Source organism: Hippocampus guttulatus, chromosome 12 (assembly GCF_054856545.1).
Source record: "Hippocampus guttulatus isolate MCC_2025c chromosome 12, RoL_Hgut_1.0, whole genome shotgun sequence".
NCBI classification, from domain to species: domain Eukaryota; kingdom Metazoa; phylum Chordata; class Actinopteri; order Syngnathiformes; family Syngnathidae; genus Hippocampus; species Hippocampus guttulatus.
In genome coordinates this window covers 11,166,290-11,178,348 of record NC_141272.1, presented here as the reverse complement: position 1 = coordinate 11,178,348, position 12,059 = coordinate 11,166,290, and the positions used below count along the sequence as shown (strand labels likewise).

General features: G+C 46.7%; 1 protein-coding gene across 4 annotated transcripts in view; it reads left to right on the top strand.

The window, feature by feature from the left end:
• sipa1l3 (signal-induced proliferation-associated 1 like 3) overlaps positions 1 to 12,059 on the top strand; it is a 58,914-nt gene that overhangs the window by 27,870 nt on the left and 18,985 nt on the right. For all 4 annotated transcript variants that reach the window (XM_086125668.1, XM_086125669.1, XM_086125665.1 and 1 more), the window contains exons 2-4: positions 4,771 to 5,484; positions 6,755 to 7,718; positions 10,675 to 10,805. In XM_086125668.1, coding sequence (XP_085981794.1) covers positions 5,005 to 5,484; positions 6,755 to 7,718; positions 10,675 to 10,805 — 1,575 coding nt within the window. In that variant the 5' untranslated portion in view covers positions 4,771 to 5,004. The remainder of the gene's footprint in view (positions 1 to 4,770; positions 5,485 to 6,754; positions 7,719 to 10,674; positions 10,806 to 12,059) is intronic.

Here is a 12,059-nt window from a genome sequence, read left to right as displayed (position 1 = left end):
GAGTCCTACCCTCACTGGAAACGATTCCGACTTACTGCCGGCAATGCGAACCAAACTCTGACATCGGTGGTAAAGTGACCGAATAGCCCGTATCAGGGGGTTCGGTACCCCATACCCATGAAGCACCCCCCACAGAACTCCCCGAGGGACACGGTCAAACGCCTTCTCCAAGTCCACAAAACACATGTAGACTGGTTGGGCGAATTCCCACATACCCTCGAGGACCCTGCTAAGGGTGTAGAGCTGGTCCACTGTTCCACGGCCGGGACGAAAACCACACTGCTCCTCCTCAATCTGAGGCTCGACTTCCTGACGGACCCTCCTCTCCAGCACCCCTGAATAGACCTTACCAGGGAGGCTGAGGAGTGTGATCCCTCTGTAGTTGGAACACACCCTCCGGTCCCCCTTTTTAAAAAGAGGGACTACCACCCCGGTCTGCCAATCCAGAGGCACTCTCCCCGTTGACCACGCGATGTTGCAGAGGCGTGTCAACCAGGACAGCCCCACAACATCCAGAGCCTTGAGGAACTCCGGGCGGATCTCATCCACCCCTGGGGCCTTGCCACCGAGGAGCTTTTTAACCACATCGGTGACTTCAACCACAGAGATAGGAGAGCCCACCTCAGGGTCCTCAGACTCTGCTTCCTCCAAGGAAGACGTGTTGGTGGAGTTGAGGAGGTCTTCGAAGTACTCTGCCCACCAGTTCACAACGTCCCGAGTCGAAGTCAGCAGTGCCCCATCCCCACTGTACACAGTGTTAGTGGTGCACTGCTTCCCCCTCCTGAGACGTCGGATGGTGGACCAGAATTTCCTCGAAGCCGTCCGGAAGTCGGCTTCCATGGCCTCACCGAACTCTTCCCACGCTCGGGTTTTTGCCTCGGCGACCACTGAATCTGTGTTCCGCTTGGCCAGTCGATACCCGTCAGCTGCCTCTGGGGTCCCACAGGCCATAAAGGCTCGATAGGACTCCTTCTTCAGCTTGACGGCATCCCTTACTGCTGGTGTCCACCAGCGACTACGAGGGTTGCCGCCACGACAGGCCCCAACCACCTTACGGCCACAACTCGGATTGGCCGCCTCAACAATAGAGGCACGGAACATGGTCCACTCGGACTTAATGTCCCCCGTCTCCCCCGGAACATGGGAAAAGCTCTGTAGGAGGTGGGAGTTGAAACTCCTTCTGACTGGGGATTCCGCCAGACGCTCCCAACAAACCCTCACAATACGTTTGGGTCTGCCAGGACGGACCGGCATCTTCCCCCACCATCGGAGCCTACTCACCACCAGGTGGTGATCAGTTGACAGCTCCGCCCCTCTCTTCACCCGAGTGTCCAAAACATGATACAACCACAAGGTCGATCATCGAACTGCGGCCCAGGGTGTCCTGGTGCCAAGTGCACATATGGACACCCTTATGTTTGAACAAGGTGTTCGTTATGGACAGTCCGTGACGAGCACAGAAGTCCAATAACAAAACACCACTCGAGTTCTGATCGGGGGGGCCGTTCCTCCCAATCACGCCCCTCCAGGTCTCACTGTCATTACCCACGTGAGCATTGAAGTCCCCCAGTAGAACAAGGGAGTCCCCAGCAGGAGTACTCTCCAGCACACCCTCCAAGGACTCCAAAAAGGGTGGGTATGCTGAGCTGCTGTTTGGTGCATATGCACAAACAACAGTCAGGACCCGTCCCCCCACCCGAAGGCGGAGGGAAGCAACCCTCTCGTCTACCGGTGTGAACCCCAATGTACAGGCACTGAGCCGGGGGGCAATGAGCATGCCCACACCTGCTCTGCGCCTCTCACCATGAGCAACTCCAGAGTGGAAGAGAGTCCAACCCCTCTCGAGAGAACTAGTACCAGAACCCAGGCTGTGTGTGGAGGCAAGTCCGACTATATCCAGTCGGAACTTCTCTGCCTCACACACCAGCTCGGGCTCCTTCCCTGCCAGAGAGGTGACATTCCATGTCCCAAGAGCTAGCTTCTGCAGCCGAGGATCGGACCGCCAGGGTCCCCGCCTTTGGCTGCCGTCCAGCTCGCATTGCACCCGACCCCTTTGACCCCTCCCACGGGTGGTGAGACCATGAGAAGGGGGACCCACGTTGCCTCTTCGGGCTGAGCCCGGCCGGGCCCCATGGGTGTAGGCCCGGCCACCAGGCGCTCGCCAACGAGCCCCACCTCCAGGCCTGGCTCCAGAGGGGGGCCCCGGTGACCCGCGTCCGGGCAAGGGAAACTGAGTGCCATCGATTTTATTTATCATAAGGGGCTTTGTGAGCCGTGCTTTGTCTGGTCCCTCACCTAGGACCTGTTTGCCATGGGTGACCCTGCCAGGGGCATAAAGCCCCAGACAACTTAGCTCCTAGGATCATTGGACACACAAACCCCTCCACCACGGTAAGGTGACGGCTCACGGAGAGGACAATCAGTTTTGATCACATTAATTAATGGGATTGGTAGATTACTGAATTCCCAAAATATTCAATAGCTGTGGCCCCATGTAGAATGTCAAGTTTGAAATGCATCTCTTCCAGTCTACTCTACCAGAAGCTAAGTTGGCATGAATGTTTGATGCGCAGTCGCCAGGCTGTCCGCCAACACCGTATTGTCATTTGTCACATAATCTCCTCCTGTCAAATCACCTGCGCCGCCATCTGTTCTTGAAACCAGTTGCTGGATCTTGCGATTGTCATTTAAGCCTCTGCATGTTTCATTTGATCATTTTTATCATTGAAGACTGAAATATACAGCATATTGGTTTATGTGCTCATCTTCTCCATCACTAAGAGGGAATCAAATTACATTTGGCCAAAACGCTCACTCATACTCAACGATTAATTGATTCAATTATGATCAATGATTGCACTTATCTCAGATCTGGCCAGGTGCAGGATCGACGTTCCGAGCACATGCAGCAAGGGCAAACATCTGTCCCCCCCAACCCCCCACCCCATTCATTCCCTTTATTCCTCACAACTGACCAGTGTGATTCCCAGCCATGCTGTTCATGTGCTTGTGATGCAAGGAGCCGAAAGTATGTCAAAGGCATAAGGGAGGCACTTTCCTAATTACTGGATGCCATTCATTAAATCGAATGAATGTGCTTGTATGTGCTCAAGTTTGGCCCGAATCTGACTTCCCTTTTTGCCTTGGTTGTAATATGTCACATTGAACACAGCATGTCATTAGACTTCCCATGGCAACTGCCTATTTCCAGATTCCATCAGCGATTCATACAAATACACCAGCAAATGACTATTATTAGGCTTTTTAAGCATGAGAAATGTTCACAGTCAACACTGTGTACTGTAATGAATTTAAATTTTGTCATGTCGAACAAGGATTTATTGACTTGTAATTATGACTTCCAATGACCGATGGCGCTTTCTCAATTAGAAGCAATGCACGGATGTTTTGGGAATGTGGGAGGGGAGAAATCTTTTGTACTTTAATCCCTGTTCAAAATAATCATTGGACAGCAAAGATAATCAATTTATAGACTGGACTGGTTATAGTGTATACCGTATTAACTGAGCATGTCAAAGTAACTGACAGGCAGGCAGTCAGGTGCACTCCTCTCTCATGAGCGGTGTGCTTCATACTCCCGTGACAGAGGTCATTGGTAAAGATCAGACCACGCTCACCCCCGTTGCCCCTCTGTCTGTCCCTCCGTATAAAGAAGCCATTCTGAGGTGCCTGCAGCTGCGTCGGGATAATCTCGGATTGTGCCTGATACTGGATCACAGGACTGCTCTCTGGATGAGCAGAAAGCGTGATCAGAGTTGGAGCCTCTAGCATTTGCTTGCCTATAGGACACATTTTCCATCTATAAATGACTTTTGTTCACAGTGTGCTTCTGTGTTTATGAGTAAAGCTGTCATGGGACAAGAAATGACTTCACTGTCGACTCATAAAGTGCGTTGTTCACTGAGGAGCAGATCAAAACTCTTTCATGTCCTTGATAAAAACACAAAGCTCACCGTTACTGTACCAATCGACCTTTATGTCGACATTAGTTGGAGCTTACAATAACCACGGCAGTGGATTTGATAGATTCTCAGTTTGCTGTTAAATTACAAAAAACGGTAAGTAGAACCCGTGTTCATTTTTACCCCCGTTGTAAATTCAAGCAACACACATTTTCAATACAAACAGTAATGAAAAGGTGTGTTGCTTGAATTTTAAGATTTTGTATCAATGGACACATCACCAGTGGAATGGAAGGTGCTCACACTCGTGTAGTCACGCAGTTAACTGCTATGCAGAGATGTTAACTCTACTGAGGACATACAAGTCTGGAAGTAGCCTGCCACTAAACCAATAAACAACAGGACACGCACCTCTCGCCTCAGTCTTAACACCTCCAGATTTTCACAGACTAATGCTTAGTCACAACTACATGCCGCTCGACTGTTTTTGGATGCTCTCGATGTGGAAATGAGCTTCTGATATCAGCCGGGCGGTACGTTGCTTTCGTTCCGCAGTCGAGCTGTGAGAGGCGGTGCCTGTAGGGTATGTGAATGTTTATCTGTGCGCGCTCGTGCACTTGAGTGCACAGTGTGAATGATAATAACTTGCCTTGTCAGCTTCCAGGAGCTTAGTCTCGACGGAAGAAATCCTCTGTCATATCACTGTACTATCCTGCCTGTCTTTCGCTTGCCGTCTCTTTTCAGAATTGAACCGAAAAGAGTTTAGGGCACAAAACCTATGCTGGGTTGCACTCGGAGTGAATTAAACTTGTGAATTCTGACGTTCTGCTTGTTTTTCCTTGTTCAGATCTTTATTGGACTTGAAGCACTCTGAGGAGGAGGAAGAGGGCTGGTCCATAATGGATCAGTGAAGTGAGCCCCGTGGAACAAGAGTGATGATTGTGGACGCTGGAGGCTGTAGCGCAGAGAGCACAGTGTGTGAGGTGCCCCTTCCTGTCTGTTTCTTGCATCCCTCCTGACATGGGATGCCAGCCCCATACCCACCTGGCCTCCATCTTTCCCTGAGCTCCCTTGGGGCGCCATGAACAGCTACAGAGACAGAGGAGTGACCTGTACCTCCTCAGACCTTCTGGACGTGGGTGGTGAAGGCGGACCGCCTCAGCATGTGCCGTATCGTCACACGCCCAATGGCCACCCGGTCCATATGGAGGCCATACAGCTGCGGGTCTCTGTACCCAAAATGGGGGTCCGCGCTCGGATCTCAGAGTGGCCCCCGCGTCGATCCCAGTCCAGAGAGTCGCTGCTTGAAAATGGCCAATTGAGCAGCCATCACACTGGCGATGACTGCTCCACGTCGGTGTCGTCATCGGCGCTGGCGTCCGACGTTCGGTTGGTTCGAGGCGGGGTGGCCCGGTTGCCGCGCCGTTGGTCCAAAGATGTGGAGTTCCGAGGCGGAGCGTTTGTCACTGAGAGAGGTTCACCCTTAAACCTTCGCGTCTTGCCCCCGCTGAGGCAACGCTCCAACAGTGAGGTGACGCTGAGTGAGCAAGATGAGAACGAGGTGAGACTGCTATTTACGCTCTAACCACCTCGCCTCCTGTCCTACAGAAAAAGCAAATGACAAAGACATTATATCTAAAAGAAGTTTATACATTTTTTAAAAATGAGTTCCTTCCTCTTAATAAAATGTCCTTTTAGTCCACACGTGTATAAAAACTGAACTCTCAAATTAACTAGGAATGTCAGTTAATCTTTTTGGAATTGATGATCCTTTCAATTATATATGTGGATTCCAGGCCTAATTTATTCTTATAATGGCATATACTTAAAAAAATGGGGAAAATGGAATTGTGGATGGTACAAGGCAGAAGTTTGACCTACTGAATGAACCATTAATGCCCAGTATCTCGGAATCTCTCTGTGTGACTTTTGACTTATTTTCCATCACATTTTTCTCTCATACCAGTCTGTCAAATAAACTTGAATTAATCGATAAAATTGTTGAATTGGTCAACTCCAGTAAGAATCAAGTCATTCATCACTGTGCCCCAGTTTTGCTACTTATTTTAAGTTGAACTTTCAAGCACAAAACCTATAGGGCAGGATTGTCTGACTCTTTTTTTTTCCACAGCCTAGATTGTAGTTAGGAATTCCTTCAGAGGGCTGTTATGGCTATGAACCCAAATAAATGTATGATTGCCTCATATCACATATCTCTTTTTAACACGGCTTCTCCGGTACAGCAAACTGATAAACCACTACGACAAATACTTGCAATATGTCAATGTTTTTAAAGTTAAGAACATTTGAAATGTTGGTATTTTAGCAAGAAGTGCAAAGTCGATGCACATAATTCACCTTGGCGAGTCACATCAAATGATGTCGCTGGTGGGATCTGGCCGGCGCGGTGGCCTTGAGTTTGAAACTTCTGCATCAGAGTTAAAAATTCAATACTAACTTGAGACTTACTTCTCCTACTCCACATTCAGCATTCCTATGGATAAAATGGCTTGGTATGACTGTTATGCTACAAAATGTCATGTCTTAAACGCATTTCTGAGGTTGGGGGTTGGAATATCTGCTGCCGCCTTCCTGCATGCTTTTTCGGTTTTCTCAGTCGACTCTTGCCCCTTCCCACATTGACAAAACATGCACATTAGGTGAATTGAAGTCTCTTAAATTGTCCATAGGTGCCCAACCTCTTGCTTAAAGTCAGCTGGGAACATTCCCTGCTCATGCGCAAACTTGAAGATGACAAGCAGTCTAGAAAATGGATAAATTCTTTAGTTGATTATTTTAACAACAAATTATTCTCTCATTTCCACTCAAAGGTGGATATCCGTGGCGCAGGAGCGATGGGGACCTTGTTCAGAGAGTACGGCAGCACCTCCTCCATCGACATCCAGGGGATTCCCGAACAGAGCTTTTTCGACATGCTTACCCAGTTCCACCAGGAGAGGCCCGACCAGCGCAGCTCAGCCCCCTCGCGCCTCAAAGAGCTACTACATACGACGGACTCCCAACCAACCGGCACTCCTTCGCCCGCTTCCACACTGGGCGGCGACGAGCGAAGGAAGGAGGGAGGTGAGCGGGTCAGGAAGAAAAGCGGCGGCACAGAATCTTCACTGGGGACCTCGTCGTTGTTCAGGAAGCTTCGGAGCGCTAATCGAACGGAGCAGGATGGCGGTAAAGGAGAGACGAGTGAAGAGGGGGGACGGAGTTCATCTGATGTCCCTTATAAAGCTTGGGTGTGCCCAAAGAGCTTTGTCCACTACGATGCACAGAGCATCTTGTTTGACCTCCACGAGGCCGCAGCTCAGCGTGGCTACGTGACCCAGAGGAGGAACACGGCTACTGGGGCATCCGCTGCTTCAGTGTCTCTTTCTGCGTCCAGGTCGTTGCATCTGAGCGGTAATGAACCTGTCTATGCCAGCATTGAGGACCTAACTATGGGCCTCGACCATAGCACAACCAAACCCTCTATAGTTGTGGAACCCACGGACGTTCCCCCCGGTGCCCACGGCACAAGCCCGCTGCTCCTCAGCTGCCCGCACTTCCTCAATGAGACAGGGGGCCATGGGGAACGTAACGTAAGCTTCCTCAGCTCATCGGCAGAGCGAGGAGGAGGAGGAGGAGATGGAGTGAGGGGTTGGTTGAGGAGGAGTAATGCCAGCGTTTCCGTTGTGGAGATGCCGATTGAACTGCAGGTCACGAGACTGGAGAGACTTAAAGAGTACAGCATAGAGCACGTAGACCTTGGGGCTAGGTACTACCGAGACTATTTCCATGGGAAAGGTAAGTCACACAAAAATGCATTGAGGGGCTGCAATCACAAAACACTGCAAATCGTTTTTAGATGTGCCTGTGAAATTTGACGGCGTTGATACGGTTTTGTTCTGCCAGTGTTTCACCACTGACAGCCGCACCAGCTCATCGTGTGACAGTTAATATGCAGCTGGGCCTAAGAACTGCAAAGAGAGCCAAGCTGGCAGCTCTCCCAGATGCCCTTTTTTTTTTTTTTTTTACACATCAATTCACCACCAGACTATTGGCAAACCTCAAGATCATATACACCACCACTTTTAATCAAACAATTACTTTTGACTGTAACATTGAAACTTCATTTGTTGATCAGTGCAAATAGTGGCCGTTCCAAAAAAAAACAAGACATCATTTGAAATATGAATATCTGTCTAACATGTCCTATGCTAATGTTTCCCAACATTTATTGAGCCAAGGCACATAGTTTACAGCACAAAAATCTCATGCACATCTCCACCAATCGATACAAATAATAGTGAGATACTGATGATCTCCTCTGAATTGATTCAAAATTTTACTTGGTGTAAAATCTGTGTCTAGTTGAATACAAAGCTGATATACTCGCAGGAAATGAATAAATAATTACTTCATAGTAGTGCCTTGAGATACAATGACCTGATTAGTGAGTTTTTATGAGTTGTCGTTTAGCCACTTTTTGCCCTTAAAATGTGAGCAAAAATGTATCAAGTTATGGTATGGTGGCAGTTAACTCGCTTCACAACAAGCGGCAATTGGGCCGTTAATAATTCTTCAGCTAAGAGGCTCAAGCTGTTTAATTCCTCTCCCAGTTGAAGTTTATTGTCAAGGTGAACATAAAACTGAATGACACCTCGTATATTTAAAACAAGCTAAACACCTTTTTGCCTGCAAGTCCATTTAGCGTAATACTGACAACCAATGCAAAAGACAAGCTAACAAAAAACGTCAGTGTCACGGTGTTATAACCCTGCAGGCATTATATTCATTTGAACACAAACTGTGGCGCAACACACATCAATATAGATGATGCAGGCATTTATTCTTTATCCTCTGTGTAGAACAAATTAAACTCTTATCTCAAAGCACTTCTCGACCAACAATACTGTGCCATGTCAGTGGTTGGGAATTACTGTCCTAATGAAATTGCTGTAAAAACACTTCTTGTTTAAAAATCAAATATGTATTTATGAAAATTCCAAACAAATAGTCGATTAAATATAGGTTTTAGTCACAAAATTTCTTCAAGATGCACACCGCTTGCAGCATGACCAAACGTTTTCATTTTTGCCCTCCACTTTGAAAGTACAATATTTTTTATTTTATAACTGAATTTCCTCAAAATTGCCACTGCCACATTCTAAAACACAAAATGCCTTTTCATCGATATTGACTGTCATTCTACACTCTGTAAAACGAAAAAGTGAAACAATCTTAACAATGAACACCAACCCAAGTTTCATGTCAAACTTGAACACCAACCCAAGTTTCATGTCAAACTTAGTTTTTTGAGGTAATTTTTTTGCATCTCGTTTTATGGAACACCCTGTAAGACCAAGACCCAGAGATATTGTCTGTGTGCACATGCGGACACTTCTCGTCATCACCTCAGATGACGACGGTGTGTATGAAACGAACCCCACGGCAAACATCATCTGGCAGCATCCTAATTAGTGGCAGATGCTGTTGTGAGGGCATTTGTGCGAGTAAGTGTGCGTGTGTATGCGTGTTAAGCGAGACAGCTCCCCCCAGGCAGTGCAATCGCATTAAGGTTATCGTTTCCAAAAATATGTTCCTCCTCTGACTCGGCTGTCTTGCCCTATGCCTGTGTACCCTTCGTGAATGTCATGACAACCCATCAAAAGTCTGACATTTCATGGCATGGAAGCTAAGCGGACTTGACTCTTATGCAATGTGTTCACCATCCTGGTTTTCTGTTTGCCAGCGTTGTTGTGGAAGAACACTTGTCAAGTAATGTTCCAAACCGACCGTCTGAGGAATCGCTCTTTCAACTCCCTCTCTGACTGTGGTGTCGGCATTAGCGGGGCTTCGCTTGGGAGCTTCAGAGTAGGACGTGCAAGATGCTGTGAAATGTGTGGATAACTTGGTGGAACGAGCCACAGAATGTTGATTAGCGTCTTGTGGCAGCACGTTTGTCCTTTTCCTGGGTTTACAAGGCTAAGTAAGGATGTGTTTACTCCTCATAGTCCAGCTTTTGTTAATTGCATAAATCTGTCAGAAAATGTGACACATTTCTCATGGTAATAGTTTGGCGTTACTACGCACCAGTCAATTTGTATCCTCCGAAGCGCTTTCAAAGTATTCCTACGTCTTTGTGAAGGTATAATTTCATTGTTGAATAACAGCCAAGTCTCACTCAAATGATCTAAGTTGAATGTTGAACTTTTCTCCCAGGATGAGGAATGACATTCACTAGCAAAGAAAAGGCCTTTTGTGTTTTAGAAAATGCTCGAACAAGAGAGAGTGCACACAATGAATTTCCAAGGAAATTCAAGATACCAACTGGAAAGCAGATTTTTACACCAAAAATAGTATCACATTTCACATGTCGAACATCTGTCAAGTTTTGTAAAATCGGTTATAAAACCTTTAACCGTTACTTCTATCCGATTATATCGTTGGAATTTTTTAACTATGTTACTTCTCTCCAAATATATTGTTGGAATTTTCCAACACGATGCCTATTTAAATTTGTTTGCCCAAGACATGCAGTTAGTCAGTTATTCATATTTCAATTGTGAACATTTTCCATGCATTTTTTTTGCCCAAACCCTTATGACAAATATTTCAGCGGATGGAGGAGAGGTAATTGTGGAGTTTGACGTTGATCAACACCAAAGTTCCTTCTTGTTTTTACTCTTACCGAGAGTCATTCTAAATTGTGTTATCTTGTCATCATTTTAATACACCAAATCTATTTGTTTCCCACTAGAACACTCAAACTATTTTGGTAATGATGAAAAGCTGGGCCCCGTGGCCATCAGCATCCGTAGGGAGAAACTCGATGACACCAAAGACCTGAAGGACCAGTATCAGTACCGCTTGATCGTGAGAACCAGCGAGGTATGTGTCCCTCTCTATTTTCTATATTTCGACAATGACGACAAAACCCGTGTTTTAGTGGTGTAAGATCTAGCCCTACACCATAGCACATTTCAAACTCAAGACAGGAAAAAAACAAAAAATTGGTGCATTAAACGTGAACAAATATCCAAACAATGATGAGATTGCTGCAACACACTTCGAAATGAAATGGAAGATTAAAAAAAAAAAGAATGCAGACCTTTTCTTTCCTTAGGTTTGAATGCTGCAATATTGTAATCTCACAATGTCAACCTTTCTCAACGCAGTTGATCACTTTTGCTATGTCAGACGCCTCCAAATAAATAAATGTGTCCTTTCCTGGCCACCTTTACCTAGAAGTAAATAGAGGTGACTATCATTCTTCCCCTGTGATTTTGTTTTTAGCCTGTCTTGTTGTTTTTGTGTCTTCAAACATTGAAGAACATGCACATTCTGCCCACGCAGGAAGCCCAGAGCCGATTTCAACACGCTGCCACATAGTCAATTGTAATTCTAAAGTAAATATTCACCCCACGCAAGCAAAACACATTGCACAACGTGGGAGAGTACAGGTACTGTACAATGACAATGATAAAAGAGCTGGGCTGCAAATGAAGCATATATGAGAAGCAAATCACTCAATTACATATTTTTTTAGGATTAGTGTTCCTTTGCCGTGTTGGTTTTCTAAATCACTTGTCGGACTGTGTCGCAGTGAAGCCATCAAACAGCGTTTTGTCGGTGTGGCCGCCGTTGTTGTTTTTAGCTGGATTACATGGCTGCCTGGCCTCATCACCTTAGCTGCGCAACAACAATGGTGCTGCTTCACCATCTAAAGTACACAGAGCTGCAGTGGTTGCTCAGCCTGCTGTTCCCACACGCATACAAAGAGAGAGATAGATGGCAGACTTTATTCTTTCTGTCTCGAGGCGCAGCTGCTCTGAAACATCCATCCGCTTTGAGTCTTCCATTAAATTGGCGGTGCAGCAGCGCTGACGGAGCAAGGTGGGCCGACTTCCTCTGTTCGCCACTGCTCGCGCCCACCTTCAAACATTCATAAATGCAGTCCTCTGAGCTAAGTTTCAGAGCACTGTGTAAGCCAGCCCTGAGTACATTTTTCAAGAATGTGCTTGCTTTTGCATATGTTGAGGAGCAGCAACTCTGCCCTCAACTGAAATCTATCTTGGTTTTTTTTCATAACCTTAATATCTTGAAGCAGGTCAATTTCCCTCGCGGGGTAGCAGCCCGCTACTG